This window comes from Coregonus clupeaformis, chromosome 33 (assembly GCF_020615455.1).
Source record: "Coregonus clupeaformis isolate EN_2021a chromosome 33, ASM2061545v1, whole genome shotgun sequence".
NCBI classification, from domain to species: Eukaryota; Metazoa; Chordata; class Actinopteri; order Salmoniformes; family Salmonidae; genus Coregonus; species Coregonus clupeaformis.
Window position 1 is genome coordinate 33,162,600 of NC_059224.1, and position 20,330 is coordinate 33,182,929.

Here is a 20,330-nt window from a genome sequence, read left to right on the forward strand (position 1 = left end):
AACATATCAGTCGTTGTTACTCATTCAACCCGTACACTGCCTCACTACAATGCCCGTTATCACATGTTCTACTTCGGACCAAAATGTGCTACAATGCTCAAACCATTGCGGACGTGGATTAAAGTGATTGTTTCACTCATTCGAAGACTTTTGAGTTTTCACACATAATGCCTTATATTAAGTTTCTGTTTGTACTTTTTTGCTTGATACTGATCGGGGAATGCCGAAAGCACAAAAGTAGGAAAAGGAGGTGGTCCGGGGCGGTGGAATCTCACAAGCATGGCGCGTAAGTACCTGGATCCTTACCCTTTTTGACAGTCCATCCAAATGCGTTTCCTTATTTCACTCTTTCGTTTGCACTTTAAAGCAACTGGAGGTCTTCATGTCATCCTCTTTCTTTGTTTCTTTTGTTAAATTCCGCACTTGTGGAACCCTGCGTTCCGTTTGATGTAGCCTAATACTAGGCTATTTATTCGACTAAGTTTGTCACATTCAAAATTATGTATGGCTCGTTTCAGCAATGTTAAACCCGTTACAGTCGTTGACACGGAGACTGTATGTAAATATTAGCGTTATTGGGGTGGTCTCGACTCGATGGTGACTGCGCAATATGGAAACCGTGCCCGTGCGTAAAGATGATCCAGAGCGCAGTGCGCATATGATGGGAAGGATGCAATCAATGGATGGACCCTGTCTGCGCAGATGTCATGAATCATCCCTATCTGCAAGTGTCATCATCCATACCATTCATCTGAACTTTGCATCATTATTCTGCATCATACTTCACTATCGGTTGTGCCATTCTCCCCATCAGATAACCCGTGATGTGTTGCGTCATTGTTAAAAATCTTATCCGTGAGGCTGTTCAATGACACAAAGCTCTCCAATGCACTTTAAGTAGGCTACAGTAAGGGCAGAACATGGTTCATGTAATCTGCAAGATTTAACAGATTTAACAGTTCCATGGGGACAGTGGATTAATCGGGTTCTCAGGATCCCCTGCTGTATTGCAAGTAGCTCTCCAATTATGTTGTTCTTGCTAATTGAGTTACAACGTGACATTTTTGTCCATTAGACATTTATAGGATTACAATTCCAAATCAACCACTATAGCATGAAGTGGCAGTCCCCAGGGGACAATGTGCGTTCATTATTAATTGTGCAAAATCACAATCACACCAAGTGTGAAAGTGACACACTGTGAATGCTGGCCAGGTCGAAGTGGTTGTCTGATGGCCTAATTAGCCTCCATTCACTCAATAATTGTCACCCCTCTATTTTGGGAGACCCTTGAACAGGGGCAGACTGGGACCAGAAATCGGCCCTGGCATTTCTAACACATGCATTCCTTTCCTTGATGCTCCCACACAGGCCCATTTATTTCCTTGAGGCTCTCATTATTAGCCTAAAAACCCAATTTTGCACTACAAACCCAAGTTAGCCAGGCCCACTGGGCTAAAAATGGACCAGGTCATTTGGCATTTGCCCGAAATGCCAGATGGCCAGTCCGCCCCTGCCCTTGAAACTGGCATAGGTGCAAAATGCCTAAATGGATGGGTTTTTCCCTGTCTTCCCTAAACTTTATATCCACGGAACATATAATGTATACAGAGTATGGGAACGAACTTACATTTTACATTTACATTTTAGTCATTTAGCAGACGCTCTTATAATAATAATAATAATAATAATAATAATAATAATAATAATAATCCAGAGCGATTTACAGTTAGTGAGTGCATACATTTTCATACTTCCACCCATGTTATCCTCAAATGACAAACGTGTCATGTGGGTTAGATAAACTTACTTTGACAGCAAAGCATGTTTCTCATGATTCTCTGAGGGCAGGCACTACACACACACCCACACATTGCAGTTATGCTCATGCAGACAAATGGCCCATAAACAGCAATGTTCAATGCTGACAAAAACACCTGACACCACACCTTGAACGAGACAGAAATAATGTTTTTATAAAGAACAGGGTCCGGTTTCCCAAAAGCATCTTAAGGCTAAGTTCATCGTTCAATCCTTCGTAGGAGCATCGCTAAATCTCAGAGCTGTTTCCTAAAACCATCGTTATTGACGTTGCACTTGCAAATGCTCGTAATCTAACGCCTGCCTCAGACCACTTGTAGAACAGCTAAGTGCATCGTTAAATAAAATAAAATGTTATTTGCCACATGCGCCGAATACAACATGTGTACACCTTACAGTGAAATGCTTACTTACAAGCCCTTAACCAAAAATGCAGTTTTAAGAAAAGTAAGTGTTAAGTAGAAAATTGATGAATAAAAATAACAAATAATTAAAGACACCGCCTGGTATAGAGGTCCTGGATGGCAGGAAGCTTGGCCCCAGTGATGTACTGGGCCGTACGCACTACCCTCTGTAGTGCCTTGCGGTCGGAGGCCGAGCAGTTGCCATACCAGGCAGTGATGCAACCAGTCAGGATGCTCTCGATGGTGCAGCTGTAGAACTTTTTGAGGATCTGACGACCCATGCCAAATCTTTTCAGTCTCCTGAGGGGGAATAGGCTTTGTCGTGCCCTCTTCACGACTGTCTTGGTGTGTTTGGACCATGATAGTTTGTTGGTGATGTGGACACCAAGGAACTTGAAGCTCTCAACCTGTTCCACTACAGCCCCGTCGATGAGAATGGGGGCGTGCTCAGTCCTATTATTTTTCCCTGTAGTCCACAATCATCTCCTTTGTCTTGATCATGTTGAGGGAGAGGTTGTTATCCTGGCACCACACGGCCAGGTCTCTGACCTCCTCCATATAGGCTGTCTCATCGTTGTCGGTGATCAGGCCTACCATTGTTGTGTTGTCAGCAAACTTAATGAAGGTGTTGGAACAGTGCCTGGCCATGCAGTCATGGGTGAACAGGGAGTACAGGAGGGGACTGAGCACGCACCCCTGAGGGGCCCCCGTGTTGAGGATCAGCGTGGCAGATGTGTTGTTACCTTCCCTTACCACCTGGGGGCGGCCCGTCAGGAAGTCCAGGATCCAGTTGCAGAGGGAGGTGTTTAGTCACAGGGTCCTTAACTTAGTGATGAGTTTTGAGGGCACTATGGTGTTGAACGCTGAGCTGTAGTCAATGAATAGCATTCTCACGTAGGTGCTCCTCTTGTCCAGGTGGGAAAGGGCAGTGTGGAGTGCAATAGAGATTGCATCATCTGTGGATCTGTTGGGGCAGTATGCAAATTGGAGTGGGTCTAGGGTTTCTGGGATAATGGTGTTGATGTGAGCCATGACCAGCCTTTCAAAGCACTTCATGGCTACAGACGTGAGTGCTACGGGTCGGTGGTCATTTAGGCAAGTTATCTTAGTGTTCTTGGGCACAGGGACTATGGTGGTCTGCTTGAAACATGTTGGTATTACAGACTCAGTCAGGGACATGTTGAAAATGTCAGTGAAGACACTTGCCAGTTGGTCAGCGCATGCTCGGAGTACACATCCTGGTAATCCGTCTGGCCCTGCGGCCTTGTGAATGTTGACCTGCTTAAAAGTCTTACTCACATCGGCTACGGAGACCGTGATCACATAGTCATCCGGAACAGCTGATGCTCTCATGCATGCTTCAGTGTTGCTTGCCTCGAAGCGAGCATAGAAGTGATTTAGCTCGTCTGGTAGGCTCGTGTCACTGGGCAGCTCGCGGCTGTGCTTCCCTTTGTAGTCTGTAATAGTTTGCAAGCCCTGCCATATCCAACGAGCGTCGGAGCCGGTGTAGTACGATTCAATCTTAGTCCTGTATTGACTCTTTGCCTGTTTGATAGTTCGTCGGAGGGCATTAGATGCTTTTTTGCCCTCCCGTGTCACTTTATACACAGAAGAGGGCTTTTTTGCCCTCCCGGGTCACTTTATATACAAAGGTTTTCTGTTAAACATAGAATAACATGGTATATCCATCTCTCTGTGACCGCTGATAACTTCATAATAAAGTTGACTACCAATACAAAGTTGCAATATCTTTGCAATTGATACAAACAAGTGACGTATAAAAAGATGCTTCAAATGAAAACCGAATCTTGCGATGATTGCATTAAAATATAAACAGTAGGCTATAGGCCTATTTCAATCATTTTGAAATACATTTAATGTTCAATCAGTTGAGTTCTATTTTGCTTCTTGTAGGCTATTGTCTGTATTTTGTCTCAATATATTTCATGTGTAGCCTAACGTGCGCAATGATGTGCCAAAACTTCACAGTATTGTGAAATAATGTAATGTTAAGAAATATTTTAATGGAGAATACTGACCCGAGAGCAGCGCTCCCTTTCTTTCGATCCTATCAGTATCAACACATGCTCCAACGACGCACTTAGCGAACGTTCTCTGCAAGCTGTTTTGGGAAACTAACGTTACATGTTCGGCTATTGTAGGAAAGATCAAACGTGGTCTCAGAGCTTTTCGTATTATTCTGTATGTAAATCCGAGACTCCATTTAGTATGATATGTTACGTTTCATATGGTATGTGTTAATTCGTGGATGTCCATCACCCATTTCGTATGATATGTTATGAATTACAATTTGTACATTATGTTAGGAATTTGCTAAATGTACAATATGTTACAAATGTGCAAAAATGTATGATATGTCACGAATTGTAGCTAGGTGGCTAACTTTAGCCAGGTCGCTAACGTTAGCTAGGGGTTAGGGTTAAGGTTAGGTTAGGGGAAGGGGAAGGGTTAGCTAAAAGGGTTATGGGTTAGGGAAAGGGTTAGCTAACATGCTAAATAGTTAAAAAGTAGTAAGTAGTTAAAGTTGCTAATTAGCTCAAATGCTGAAGTTATCTGTGATGAGATTCGAATTCGTGACCTTTGGGTTGCTAGACATCGTCGCTAACGTTAGCTAGGGGTTAGGGTTAAGGTTAGGTTAGGGGAAGGGGAAGGGTTAGCTAAAAGGGTTATGGGTTAGGGAAAGGGTTAGCTAACATGCTAAATAGTTAAAAAGTAGTAAGTAGTTAAAGTTGCTAATTAGCTCAAATGCTGAAGTTATCTGTGATGAGATTCGAATTCGTGACCTTTGGGTTGCTAGACATTCGCGTTATACGCCCACCCCGACCAACCACCCTCCTTTCGTTTTTGCCTTAAGTAACCATCTGTCTTATGTAACCATACCAAACGTAACATATCATACTAAATAGAACGTCTCGGATTTACGTACAGAATAATACAAAATACTCTGAGACCAAGTTGGGTAGGTCTATGGATTGCACATACATTTACATGATGTCGATATTTAGCCTAATAATTTTGCTATTATATAATTCGTTATCTCGGTTTTCATTCAACAACAAAAAAATAGGCCTATCCATGCTTCGCTTGTTTATAACATTGCTATCTTTTTAGGCTATTTATATCCAACTGGCTATGAAGTTTTTGGCGGTCACATAGAATGAAGATGTTTCTATGTTTAGCGGGGATTGTGTGTAAAGTGAATCGGGAGGGCAAACAGTGATCTAATAACGCACTTGTTCTACGAGTGGTCTGATGCAGGCGTTAGATTACGAGCGATTTCATGTGCAACGTTAGGATAATAAAGACGGTTTTAGGAAACGTCTCGGGAATTTTAAAGATGCTCTTACGAAGGTTCTAACGATTAATTTAGCCTTAAAATGCTTTTGGGAATCCGGGCCCTCTTCGTTGCATAATCTGACTGTTGTGGTTTGAGGGTCATTTTAAAGGTGGTTCTCTGTAAGGAGTAAGGACTGGATGGAGACAGATAACTGTTATCCACCAATATTTTCAGCACCTGATTGCCGTTTTCTTTTGCAGTCCCCTGACTGGAAAAAGGATAGTTGATAACACAAAATCTCACAAATTGAAGACAGACAACCTGCTGAGAGTGGATGACCATGATTTCACCATGAGACCAGCCTTTGCAGGTAAGGACATGGTTCTAAACATCTTGTTGACTGATTGGCTGATTTAACTAAAGTAGACTTCAGAGCCCTGGCAAAGGGGCCCTGATATCACTGTTCAGATCATGGGTGCAAAATTGTTCCTTGAGCGCCGCAGTGTATGTTTGTTCCATGTTTGTACTTCTTGGGCAATCAGGTGGTTTCCCTCTCTGGGCAACCAATGAATGGCTCTGAACATTAATTAAGTGCCAGTGTGGAACAAAAACCATCAGGATTGTGGCCCTTGAGGATTGGAGTTGTGCTACTCTGATTTAGATCTTGAATGGCATTGAAGCATGTCCGGCAAAGAAAAGTACATGTATGTTAAAAAGTAGTCTCGTCATATCAATACACACAGGATCTAGTTAGATATGACACTTTGAGAATGAATTATTTTGTAGCAATCAATTCGGTATCCACACCTGTTTTGACATGTTTACCGAAGTGTAAGGAAGGTATTGGAGGAGCTTTTGAAATGCATAAAATGGGATGCTTCATATTCCCTGGTGAATAATGTACTGGATGTAGTGTTACTGAACTTGAGTGGCAGCTCAGACACTAAGAATTCTAAATAGAGGATCCTACATAAAACCCTTCATTCTATCTGTAAATGGGACACACAGACACAGCCTTGTGTCCCGGAATAGAGAGCTTTTGGAGATTCAAATAGTCTGTCTTATACAAACATTATGAAAGGTTGACTTGTGTAATCCTGTGAAAACTGTCTGTACTAATTTGGGTGGGAGATGTGTAGCGGTGGCTATGTTTTCTTCCCTAGCTTCAAAAGGAAGCAGGCGTACAGTGTTGGTAATGAAAGCCTCTTACACGGCCGCTCGCTGGAGGAATGTTATCTGTGTGGCATTGTGACGTGCCAGCATGAGGTCTCTTTCCACACAAGAGTGGAAGAAAACAGCCCAAAACACAATCTGAGAAATCCCACTGGGAAGGAGCAAATGAATTGTCCCATTGCACACAATAAACAGCTTTGTGTGGCATAATTTTAACAGAGAGAAAAAAGTTAATTGTTTGGTTAGAATTAGGGCTGTGCAAATGTAGTTTTTTTCAGAGACAACGACTATGTGAGGTTTTGCATTATGGATACAGTGCTCTGCCGGTGGGAAGGCCTTTATGGGGATAAGGCTGTAAATATCCCCAGTATAAAGGTTAGAGCTGTTCCCATGTGTTTCAGGTTATGACTGTAGGGAAGCACCCCTGCTGCTCAATTACCATTTAAACGTTTATAAATAGAAGACAAAAGAAGATTCACTTTTATATCCATGCTACTAGGAATATTCCATTCTGCGGATCCTTTGAGGTTTGGTTTCTGGTTGAAAATCCACCATCTAAACAAGGTTAGGATACTGAGACATGGAGATTTGCTGTTGCAGTGAATCTCATATTTGTCATACAGTACATAAAGTTCAAATTTCCCGGGTTTACCTATAAATGTAAGTACATAAAACAAATAAGTATTATTATAATCTTCCAGTGGGTATAAATAACATCTGAGGCGTGTAAAGACCTGTCATGGCTTAACTATACATTTTAGTCATTTAGCAGCCGCTCTTGTCCAGAGCGACTTACCGTAGTGAGTGCATACATTTTCGTACTGGTCCCCTGTGGGAATCAAACCCACAACCCTGGCGTTGCAAGCACCATGCTCTACCAACTGAGCCACACGGGACCACCACTTAATCAAATTTGCAGAGATAGCTTGTTTTCCCCCCATTTTATTCCTATGATTTCCATCGTTGGGATTTCTTTCAGGAGTGAGCACCGGTGTCTAATGCATGGGGCTAGGCTAGCCTTAATCTGGCCAGTGCTAACCAATAGTTGATTTACAGTTTCTAAAGGGGAGCACTCCAGTGTCATTATGTGAAATAGATAGGGGCTTTCTTCCCCCATTCAGCATTCATGTAATATCTATTTAAGGTCTTAAAACAGATTTTGTGATCTTTCCTGATCTGCTGGTATTTTACGGCAACATTACATAATTTTGCTGTGCAGAGATCTGGATAGCTAGTCCTGTATATGAGAAAACAGACTCATGAAATTATGCTGATCAACCTATTTGCCATGGGGGGTTGTGTTCATATTTTTTTGTTGTCTTTCTTGTTATTTCTGTGTAATCTTTGAAGTCCTTATGCTGGCTGAGGAATAGCTTCCTCTGTCATGTTGACTTCTATAACAGAGACATTCTTGATGACTCATTGAATCAGCACAGACTATAGATGTTTTACTTGTGTGCTCCACTGACAACTGTTTACCAGACCATACTAAGGTCCAACTCTATGAAGAGACTGAATAGTTCAGACAATTTCAGAGGACATTCTCGATCAGTCAATCACACATTGTATGGCTTTGATGGGAACATTACAGATTTACATCATCAGAATATGTTCTAAGAGAGCTTTAACGAACAAGTAACTGCTAGGGGAACAGGCAAACTGATATGAATTCAACTTGAGTTCAAACGCACAGTGAAAAGTCAAACACACAGTTCTCTATCCTCTGGACCGGACCCCATAACGACCCATAATGATTGTTCTCAGCAGTGGTCTTTTTACAAGATCACATCTCCCACAGCATAACCAGTGTCTCCGCTATGGCAGGAGGAGCAGATGGAGAGAGCACATGTAATCACTATGAATGAAAGATACATATTTTCTTAAATAACAGCCCAATCCCCCACTAGCTCTATCTATTACAGGGGTAGAGGCTGTGGGAGGCCTTTCTCCCAGCAGGTGGCAATTGTGGCGGGCAGCATTGTCCACACAGGTCCTGGGAGGGGAGCTGGTGCCTGGGTCCCAGTTTAGGATCTGATGGATGGCATATGGTGTGAGTGAGGGATGGCACAAGGCGATGAGTTAATATCTTCTCTTCCAGGTAACAGGCGAGGGGAGGCTGAGTGAAAGGAGGCTTTAGCTACTAGCGATTACATGAGAGGGTTCAGAGGCTGGTACTACAGCAGTTACCGCAGATTAGACAATGGCAGGCGATCAGGACACTACTCACAATGCATACATCTATATTAGGCATTACTTGCGCCTCTTATGTGAACCTTTAACATGGGATGGATGGAACTGTGTGACATATAATTGCATATAGAACTGATTTATAGGATGTATGTGCTGTGAAAAGAAACATGACCTTATATGGAGTTATTTTGATTCCATATCCTCGCAAACCTAAAATCTAACCCAAATCTATCATTCATGACTCATCCACTTCAATCAAATGAATACTTCAAAATATGAGTGTGTGGTATTGCCCTCAATACTGAAATGAAAGGGTTTTTAAAAATTAGCTGAAGATTATCTGTAGCTGTAATATCATGTAGTAATAATTTGAGTCTTGCTGGGATTGTGGTGGTGATCAAAGGAAAAGGATACTACTAGAGATAACAAGGGGAAAGTATGAAGAAAATATCAGAGCCTCTATACTGGGGCATGGAAATCCAATTGAAGACATCAACTCAGACAGAGATTTATTTCATTTTATCGACGCTAATACAGTGCAGTAGAAAAGTATGTGAATGTGAACCCCTGCAGAGTTTTCAAATTTTGTGGTGTTAGTCTGAAATGTTGATACTTTCAATTTCTTTTTCTACTGATGTACACAACCTACTTCACAGGGTAACAATTGAAAGTGTCAACATTTCAGACTCAACACAACAACATGTTAAAACTGTGCAGGGGTACACATACTTTTTTACTGCACTGTATATCTACCAAGAGAAAGTAGAATTGTTATGTTTCACACTAACTTACCCTAAATCATGTTATGGGATGATTAAACTGTATTTCCACGTGAAACTGAATCCTTGACTCTCACTGTTGGCCTAAATATGATGCCACTGATAATCAGGAATATAATAATAAGAATGAAAATAATCTAATTATTGTGACTGTATGTTTTGCAGGCCCTGCTGTCCCTGTGGGGGTGGATGTTCAGGTGGAGAGTTTGGACAGTATATCAGAGGTGGACATGGTAAGTGAATGAATAACCATACAAACATGAAACATTTCAATTAAGTCAATATTATGTATGTTATGTTGTAAATGTGAATGTAAAAGATTACTTTGACGTTTTTCTTGCGCTGTACCCAATGATTTATCAAAACTTGCTTAGTGGGTTGATGTCCTCATTGTGGTTTTACAGATGTTTAATACGTTTATGTACATGTACACACTGTATTCGAATATTTATGAAATGCACATTGTTATATTATTTAGCATTTACTTGTTTTCCCTCAACTCCAACCCCATTCAATGCGTGGAACGGATGTGGGTGGGGCTATGTCTACATAAGGGTGCTAATTTAAATAACTCACAAAAGCTCTGATGAAGGCCTTGAGGCCGATAAGTAAAGCTTATTAAAGAGCAGTGATACTATCTTTTTTTTTTTTCTCATCTTATTCAACTGTTACCATGCACCTGCAAAAAAGATAGCTCAGATGTGCGAGTGCCTTTTGAATTTTGAATTAAGTCAATGTTAACAGTTGTTAGGTCAGTGGAACATTTGAAGTGGTCATTGTGATACATTGTTTAAATTCAACAACTACTGAATTGCAATGGGTAGGGATGCTGGCCATTCCTATAACAAATCAAGAGACACCCATCAGTCTTAAATATTTTAGGGTCTGTAACATCAATGATGCTGCAGCCCACTACTTCCATTGAACTCCTAGTGTTTTGGAGCTGAAAAGCTCAGATTCATTATATTGGTCATGCTTATTAATCTCTTATTCTCAGATAATCAAAATAATAGGAGCACAGTGCTAGAAATTGTTTTGTGTTCAAAATGACCTTGCAAATGACCTTGCAAATGACCATGCACATGTTCCACCACTATAAATTGGAGCCCAAACTTCCATCCTGATGTTCTGTAAACCTCTATGTGAGCATTTAAATGTTTGTATATAATTATATAAAAATAGATAGGGCAAATTATTGCATACAAACGATGACTGTCCTTAATGATATAATGCCAGACTGATGGAGGACAAAGGTTCAGTCAGACGTATCAACCATTTTAATAGCATTATGCAATGTTACAGTGTCAAAATGTGATGTTATACACACATTGTATGTAATGACAAAGGTACTGAAGTGGGCACTGATTACTTCATTGGTGCTATTATTTCAAGTTGTATTATTACTGATCTAATATGATGTAATATAATGCTGTGAAGTAAATGGAAAAGAGGATGGTCTGCTGTGGTACAGTGGGGAAAAAAGTATTTAGTCAGCCACCAATTGTGCAAGTTCTCCCACTTAAAAAGATGAGGAGAAAAAATCCAGAAAATCACATTGTAGGATTTTTAATGTATTTATTTGCAAATTATGGTGGAAAATAAGTATTTGGTCACCTACAAACAAGCAAGATTTCTGGCTCTCACAGACCTGTAACTTCTTCTTTAAGAGGCTCCTCTGTCCTCCACTCGTTACCTGTATTAATGGCACCTGTTTGAACTTGTTATCAGTATAAAAGACACCTGTCCACAACCTCAAACAGTCACACTCCAAACTCCACTATGGCCAAGACCAAAGAGCTGTCAAAGGACACCAGAAACAAAATTGTAGACCTGCACCAGGCTGGGAAGACTGAATCTGCAATAGGTAAGCAGCTTGGTTTGAAGAAATCAACTGTGGGAGCAATTATTAGGAAATGGAAGACATACAAGACCACTGATAATCTCCCTCGATCTGGGGCTCCACGCAAGATCTCACCCCGTGGGGTGAAAATGATCACAAGAACGGTGAGCAAAAATCCCAGAACCACACGGGGGGACCTAGTGAATGACCTGCAGAGAGCTGGGACCAAAGTAACAAAGCCTACCATCAGTAACACACTACGCCGCCAGGGACTCAAATCCTGTAGTGCCAGACGTGTCCCCCTGCTTAAGCCAGTACATGTCCAGGCCCATCTGAAGTTTGCTAGAGTGCATTTGGATGATCCAGAAGAGGATTGGGAGAATGTCATATGGTCAGATGAAACCAAAATATAACTTTTTTGGTAAAAACTCAACTCGTCGTGTTTGGAGGACAAAGAATGCTGAGTTGCATCCAAAGAACACCATACCTACTGTGAAGCATGGGGGTCGAAACATCATGCTTTGGGGCTGTTTTTCTGCAAAGGGACTAGGACGACTGATCCGTGTAAAGGAAAGAATGAATGGGGCCATGTATCGTGAGATTTTGAGTGAAAACCTCCTTCCATCAGCAAGGGCATTGAAGATGAAACGTGGCTGGGTCTTTCAGCATGACAATGATCTCAAACACACCGCCCGGGCAACGAAGGAGTGGCTTCGTAAGAAGCATTTCAAGGTCCTGGAGTGGCCTAGCCAGTCTCCAGATCTCAACCCCATAGAAAATCTTTGGAGGGAGTTGAAAGTCCGTGTTGCCCAGCGACAGCCCCAAAACATCACTGCTCTAGAGGAGATCTGCATGGAGGAATGGGCCAAAATACCAGCAACAGTGTGTGAAAACCTTGTGAAGACTTACAGAAAACGTTTGACCTGTGTCATTGCAACAAAGGGTATATAACAAAGTATTGAGAAACTTTTGTTATTGACCAAATACTTATTTTCCACCATAATTTGCAAATAAATTCATTAAAAATCCTACAATGTGATTTTCTGGATTATTTTTTTCTAATTTTGTCTGTCATAGTTGACGTGTACCTATGATGAAAATTACAGGCCTCTCTCATCTTTTTAAGTGGGAGAACTTGCACAATTGGTGGCTGACTAAATACTTTTTTCCCTACTGTAGATAAAGTGGCGTAGTCGGCATAAAATAAACCCCTTTGCCTAGTAACATATACAGATCAAGGAGCAGAGAGGAAGGAAAAGGATATGTGAGACCAATGCAACCTCTAACCCAGAGCTGTCATTACTGTATGTGTCTCATCATCACTAATGTCAATTCTGACTGCCCTCTCTGGACATATGACATAATATGTTCCATGCTCATACTGAGGACATACACTGAGTGTACAAAACATTAGGAACACCTGCTCTTTCTATGACAGACTGACTAGGTGAATCCAAGTGAAAGCTATGATCCCTTATTGATGTCACTTGATAAATCCACTTCAATCAGTGTAGATGAAGGGGAGGAGACAGGTTAAAGAAGGATTTTTAAGCCTTGAGACAATTGAGACATGGATTGTGTATGTGTGTCATTCAGAGGGTGAATGGGCAAGACAAAAGATATGTGCCTTTTTTTTATTTTTTTTATTTTACCTTTATTTAATTAGGCAAGTCAGTTAAGAACAAATTCTTATTTACAATGATGGCCTACACCGGCCAAACCCGGACGACGCTGGGCCAATTGTGCGCCGCCCTATGGGACTCCCAATCACGGCAGGTTGTGATACAGCCTGGAATCGAACCAGGGGGTCTGTAGTGACGCCTCAAGCACTGAGATGCAGTGCCTTAGAGCGCTGCGCCACTCGGGAGCCCTTTGAACGGGGGTATGGTAGTAGGTGCCAGGCGCACCGGTTGTGTCAAGAACTGCAACGCTGCTGGGTTTTTCATGCTCAACTGTTTCCCGTGTGTATCAAGAATGGTCCACCACCCAATGGACATCCAGACAACTTGACACAACTGTGGGAAGCACTGAAGTCAACATGTGCCAGCATCCCTGTGGAACGTTTTCGACACCTTGTAGAGTCCATGTCCCAACGAATTGAGGCTGTTCTGAGGGCAAAAGGGGGGATGCAACCAATGTTCCCTCTAATTTGTTCTGGCACAGAGCAAATTTCGTGTCTGCTGAGCGCAAACTTCAACTTTGTGAAAATTCTGTGCAACTTCCAGCATGCGTTTACTGTGAACACTGAGGCTGTACCCGCTTTAAGTTACAGTTTTAACAGTGGTCATGTAGGCTACTGTGGCTATTTGATCATAAGGTAGGCCTACCAGAGTGGCCTATCATAAAAAACAATGGAGAAAATGCATCCCATAACATTTTAACATGGAAATAGCTGTTCTATCATTCAGCCGACAGTAGCAGCCAATGTGTGGTGTTCAATGTAGGCCTACATGAAAAAAACATACAGGGCTTGACATTAACCTGTTTATTCACTTGTCCTTCAGACAAGGAGGTGACTGAACATGCTGTTATGTTGTTTAATGCAAGAAACCACTTTAAAATGCATTATTATTGTCATACCATTATTACAGAGAATCTGAAAAATGATGCTACCCTCTGCCTATTGGCTACTTAGCTAATTCAAGCCTGTCTCAAAACACAACACTGCCTCTTTAAGACAAAACAAAGCTATTTAGCTAGAAATGTACACGTTTTGTGCTCTTGTAGGAAGCAATCACTCCCCTATTGCTGACTACAATTTATCTATAACAGGGCTAATAACTCACGAACTAGCAAAGGATATGAACTAAATCTGCACACATGGCTACATGCAGCTCTCGCTTTGATCTCAAAACAAGCGCATCTACTCACGACCGCTCATGCTGTTAACACAATCCAGTTCAAAGTAAATGGCACAGATCCAAATTCAGTGCATTCGGAAAGTATTCAGACCCTTTGACCTTTTCCAATTTTTGTTACGTTACAGCCTTATTCTAAAATTGATTAAATTGTTTTTTTCCCCTCATTAATCTACACACAATACCCCATAATGACAAAATAAAAAACGGTTAGTATTCAGACCCTTTACTCAGTATTTTGTTGAAGCACCTTTGGTAGCGATTACAGCCTTGAGTCTTCTTGGGTATGACGCTACAAGCTTGGCACACCTGTATTTGGGGAGTTTCTCCCATTCTTCTCTGCAGATCCTCTCAAGCTCTGTCAGGTTGGATGGGGAGCGTCGCTGCAAAGCTATTTTCAGGTCTCTCCAGAGATGTTCAATCGGGTTCAAGTCTGGGCTCTGGTCGTTGTCCTGTTGGAAGGTGAACCTTCGTCCCAGTCTGAGGTCCTGAGCGCTCTGGAGCAGGTTTTCATCAAGGATCTCTCTGTACTTTGCTCCGTTCATCTTTCACTTGATCCTGACTAGTCTCCCAGTCCCTGCTGCTGAAAAACATCCCCACAGCATGATGCTGCCACCACCATGCTTCACCGTAGGGATGGTGCCAGGTTTCCTCCAGACGTCAGGCTTGGCATTCAGGCCAAATAGTTCAATCTTGGTTTCATGAGATCAGAGAATCTTGTTTCTCGTGGTCTGAGAGTCTTGAGTCCTACTCCGATGCGTTCTGCATACAACAACATTTCTTGCATAGTTTGTTTTGTTTTGGTATGTTGCATTGAAAGTGGCTAATACTGCGTTGATTCAATCACAATTGCCACAGTAAAGGGAAACGTTGATAGTGTTAACAGGAAAAACTCTACAACTGTGGTCACCAAACTTTTCTGAGTCAAGATCACTGAGTCAAAATGCAAACCGAGATCTACCGCTCAGTTTTTTTTTTTACATGACTTAAAAAACGTAAGCCTATGCAACAGTAACCAATTAAAAACAGTACTGTAGCAATTAAGTCTTAGTACTAAGCTATAGGTCCAATACATTATCACCGCATATTAGCTTTGCTTGAATTGCCCTGCCAACGCATTGTTGTTCGGGCCATTTTAAATTTGAGGTAGGCTATATGATCACACCGGTAATAGATCCGTTGTTGTATTACTTGTGAGGCACAGCTGAGTGAGCATACATTTAAATAATTTGCTTTGTATTTTTATTTTACTGGGCTGATGGTGCCTGCATCTTATGGTCAGTCTCAGCATAGGGAGAGAGCAGCAGACTGAGGGTCCGCCTCTCAACATCTCTACCTTTCCTCCACTGATTCTGACCAAAAATGGACAAAGTCATACAGCTAATGGCGACTCGAGTCGCACCGCATGCACAAATTCATGTTGTTACTCCTATGAACAGAGAAAGTGAAATATTTCCTGTAACTTTCTTTCATGCCTGCTACATTACTGCAGACACGGTAATCTGAGCCATCCGATTGGCCAGCGGTAGGCCTATAGTGCACTTGATTTGCTCTCTGGGCCCACCGGGAAGGCAGAGTTTGTGCCTTCAGACACATGAAATGGTTCTAAATGGCAACAGTTCGCACAGGGCAGCTGAATCAGGTGCAACGGCCCGAGACTAATACAAAAAAATAGGAACACAAGGCTTTATTGTTGGGTTTTTTACAGAAATGTTTGGCGATTGACTAAGAATGCATTGGAGATCGACCAGTCGGTGACCACTGCTCTAGAAAGTTGAGTGAAGTTAAATCTGGTGCTTCTCTCTGTGGGCTGATATTTCAGTGCGGGCAGTCCCGAGGAGCTGTGCGGCAGTCTCGGGGCTACTGCGCGCGTGCGCAGTTTAGAGGGAACATTGGGTGCAACTCAATATTAGTAAGGTGTTCCTAATGTTTAGTGCACTCAGTGTATGTCTGATCATAAATATACACTGTAATCCAAGGAGAGGATGAGACCCTGGTAATCGAAACATTTACAATCAATGGCTTAATCTAGAACTCTAAATCCAGGAAAGGGTTCAGAGGGTTTATACAAGGCTGCAACCAACTAACAAATGAATCCAAAAGCCATCTCTGTCTGTTTGGGTGACCTGCAGGACTTCACCATGACTCTGTATCTGAGGCACTACTGGAAAGACGAGAGGCTGTCCTTTCCCAGCACAACCAATAAGAGCATGACGTTCGACGGACGCCTGGTCAAGAAGATCTGGGTGCCTGATGTGTTCTTCGTCCACTCCAAGAGGTCGTTCATTCACGACACCACCACGGAGAACATCATGCTCAGGGTGTTCCCAGACGGACACGTTCTCTACAGTCTCAGGTGAGGGAACTGAAAGCAGCAGCTGCACTCAGTTTCGTTTTGTGTCAAGCTCCACATTCTTCAGAAGTGCAACAGTGCCATTTCTATGATGGCAGCGACAGAACTCAGTTGATCTACATTTGCCCAGCACACATTTACCCAATCTCATAGAATCATACTTTACTACGAGGATGTAGCATGTTGATGTTTTATGTTTGTGTCATCGTGGATATAAAGATGTTGTGTTTGAATCCCCAGGGTGACGGTTACTGCTGCCTGTAACATGGACTTCAGTCGTTTCCCTCTGGATTCACAGACCTGCACGTTAGAGCTGGAGAGCTGTAAGTAGCAGTACTCTGACTGTCTCACACTGTGTTATGAAGGGATTTGGTGTGGTGGTACAGTACATCAGGCAGATGTCAATTTGAAATGTCTGTTGTCTCCAGATGCTTACACGGATGAGGACCTCATGCTGTACTGGAAGAGTGGGGATGAGTCCCTGAGCACGGATGACAGGATCTCTCTGTCTCAGTTCCTCATCCAGAAGTTTCACACTACCTCCAGACTGGCTTTCTACAGCAGCACAGGTAGAACCACAAATCAGCTCTGAGGGTCTGATAAGAACGTGTATTGTATAAAAATCCTACATACTGTATACAAATGATGACTGGATGTTGCAGGCATTTACTTCTCAATAAGTCAACATTTATTTGAATAACAAAATTGAAGAATATTATCTGTTTGTATGGAGTTTTGTATGTGACAATTTCACTGAATCCATATACAATACCTTGTTGTACAAATACATCTGCTCTTACGTTCTTCAGAGAAACAAAACACATTTTCATATTTATGGTGATATCTCACGTCTTTCACTTCTTCCCTCCAGGCTGGTACAACCGTCTGTACATCAACTTCACCCTGCGACGCCACATCTTCTTCTTCCTGCTCCAGACCTACTTCCCTGCCACTCTGATGGTCATGTTGTCTTGGGTTTCCTTCTGGATCGACCGTCGGGCCGTACCGGCCAGGGTCTCATTAGGTAAGATACACTATTAGAAGAAAAGGTTCTACCTAGAACCTAAAAGTGTTCTTCAGCTGTCCCTGTGGGGGGGACCCTTTTTTCTAAGAGTGTAGATGGATTGGTTGGTTCATATCTATGAGGATACTTCCTTGAATCTCGTGTTCACACAGACGTTGTGTGTTGTACTGTGCTCCAGGTATCACCACAGTGCTCACCATGTCCACCATCATCACTGGAGTCAATGCCTCCATGCCCAGGGTTTCCTACATCAAAGCTGTGGATATTTACCTCTGGGTCAGTTTTGTGTTTGTGTTCCTATCGGTGCTGGAATATGCTGCCGTCAACTATCTGACAACGTTGAGGGATGGGAAAGATCGGAAGCTCAGGGAAAAGGCCAGAGAGCAGGTAAGGTTCCCATCTGACTACGCCTGTAATGCTCTTCTTTATGTCCTTTCAGCATATTTCCTACTCTGATCTCTCTCTCTTTCTCTCTCTCCTCTGTCCTACAGTCTCTGGGCCTGGTGAGAGACCAGGTAAGGGTCCTCATCATACCACACTAAACTACAAGTCCTTTCATCGTTTTTCCTACTCTGATCTCTCTCACCCCCCACCTGTCTCTCTCTCCATCTCTCTCTCTGTTTCTCTGCCCTACAGTCGCTCCCCTGCACATGTGGCATGTCCCACACCGGGACCATGATGGTGGATGGGACCTACAGCGAGGCCGACACCAACAGTCTAGCCGGGTACACCAGGGCCCCCGCTCCCGAGGACCCCCCGGAGAAGCAGGAGCGCATGGTGGTGCACATCTCCTTGGACAACGAATCCACGGCAACCAAGAAGAAGGCGCGCTTCCGCAACTTCAGTTTCATGAAGAACACCCACGCCATAGACACCTACTCCCGCATGATCTTTCCTGGATCCTACATCATCTTCAACCTCATCTACTGGTCTGTGTACTGCTGAGGCTCTCCCGAACAGCCTTGATACAGTCAGCAGAGAGACAATCTACTGATGTTGCTGTGCCAGATGAAACAGGACCGTTATTTAACTCTGACTGACAAACTGATTGACTAAAAGTGGTAATGACCTCCATAGTGCACATTGAGGTGGTGGATTTCTTATAACACCTGTGCTCACCAGCAGCGCTCACAAAGGATTTCACAGGTCTCTGGATGGATAAAACCATTCTATCCTCAATATCAGCTACAACCATCTCACTACTTGACTCAACTGTACAGCTTTCCTACTTTCTCTATATAAACTATTTACACAACCATGCAGGTCCAAGCAACAAACTACGATGGAATACCTACCTGCTCTTCCCATTTATTGCAATTTGATCTCTGGAATCTATGCTGTTTTATACTCATGGTACTGTCAACGCAAGGAAACTATGTCTGCATTACTGACAGTATACGTACATCTGAAATGGACTAAGTGTTGCCCAAGCTTGACTCTTTAAACAGAAAGCTTGATCCATAATGCGAGGGTTTGACCTCGAAATCAATCGACTATGTTGATTTGGCAAGCACCAATTGCTCATGAGCACATTGGAACACAGCCACACACTCATGTCTTCTAGGAATGCACCAAGTGTTATTCTTTTTAAGATTGAGCAAACCACACAAAAATCTAAATCTACATTATACAAGCTGGAATTTTCATGAAATAGATGTTCACTTAGATTACAGTATTTCATTATTTATTCATTATCTGTTTATTTAATTATTTATTCATTTTAGGCCTAGCAATTTACTTACATAATACATTTTTAGTGCACTCATATGCCATTATACCTTAAGTTGTTAAAAACAATGCATGGGGCTGAATAGATTTTTTCATGGCTGGCCACAGAAATTGTGAGGGTGGGTACTATTTATGAATGCTTATGTGAACTATCATTACGCTTGTTTCAGAAACTCAATGTTATCAACCAATTAAAGTGCTGTTTCTGTTTGTATGTTATTCAGAAGGGGTTTTAAAGACTTATAAACCTTTATCAGTGATGTAATGAACTTGAACAGCCTTAAGTGAACTGGTTTCACAACTATATATTTTGTGTTTGTTTTTTTGATTGACTGTTTGGATTACAAGTGACTGCATATAGTTTTTTTTATCCAGTATTCTATCCAACCAGTATATTAGTACACATGGTGTTGTATGTAGTATGTAGATAGCCACAAGCATGAGCTGGATTTACTAGGCACCCATATTGCCACTGTAGACATGTCAGCATGTTGGACAAATGCTCAACCAATGCAAACCACCTCATACAGATGCTTGTCCACAAGCTGCACAACTACTGTAGACTGATTATTGTTGCATGAAATATTTAGAATGTATGCTTTTTGGAGCAGATTTATAAATAAAGGCTTTAAACTAAAAGCATGTTTACAGTCAAGGTGTTTGAGCATGATTCATGACCATACAGTTTTTGTTTGCCTGTTCTCAATCTAAAGAAAAGTCTGTAAACATTATCTTTCAATTGCTGGAGGTAGGGTTGCAAAGTTTCATTCACTTTCTCAAAATTCACATGTTTTTTCAAAAATCCCAGTTGGAAGATTCTCTGAATCAAGAGGTGATGAGCAGAAAATCTGGAATTCTCCAA

At 42.1% G+C, this 20,330-nt stretch overlaps 1 protein-coding gene across 3 annotated transcripts; it reads left to right on the forward strand.

The window, feature by feature from the left end:
• The first annotated feature begins 30 nt into the window (after positions 1–30).
• LOC121549028 (gamma-aminobutyric acid receptor subunit rho-2-like) lies at positions 31–20,089 on the forward strand. Of its 3 annotated transcripts, none has more exons than XM_041860815.2 (10): positions 31–286; positions 5,784–5,893; positions 9,831–9,898; positions 16,496–16,719; positions 16,957–17,039; positions 17,145–17,285; positions 17,588–17,740; positions 17,919–18,127; positions 18,232–18,255; positions 18,377–20,089. In XM_041860815.2, the coding sequence occupies exons 1-10, from the start codon at positions 168–170 to the stop codon at positions 18,683–18,685; spliced, it is 1,440 nt and encodes a 479-aa protein (XP_041716749.1). In that variant the 5' UTR covers positions 31–167; the 3' UTR covers positions 18,686–20,089. The 3 variants fall into 3 exon arrangements, with proteins under 3 accessions (XP_041716749.1, XP_041716751.1, XP_041716750.1); XM_041860816.2 differs by lacking the exon at positions 31–286 and adding an exon at positions 5,137–5,205; XM_041860817.2 differs by lacking the exon at positions 5,784–5,893 and having other exon boundaries at positions 221–286.
• The last annotated feature ends 241 nt before the right edge of the window (positions 20,090–20,330 follow it).

Coding starts and splice junctions, on each gene's coding strand:
- LOC121549028 (XM_041860815.2), top strand. CDS start 168: ATGCCTTATATTAAGTTTCTGTTTGTACTTTTTTGCTTGATACTGATC. Junction 16,720..16,956: donor CACGTTCTCTACAGTCTCAG/GTGAGGGAACTG, acceptor TTGAATCCCCAG/GGTGACGGTTACTGCTGCCT. Junction 18,128..18,231: donor GGGAAAAGGCCAGAGAGCAG/GTAAGGTTCCCA, acceptor TCTGTCCTACAG/TCTCTGGGCCTGGTGAGAGA.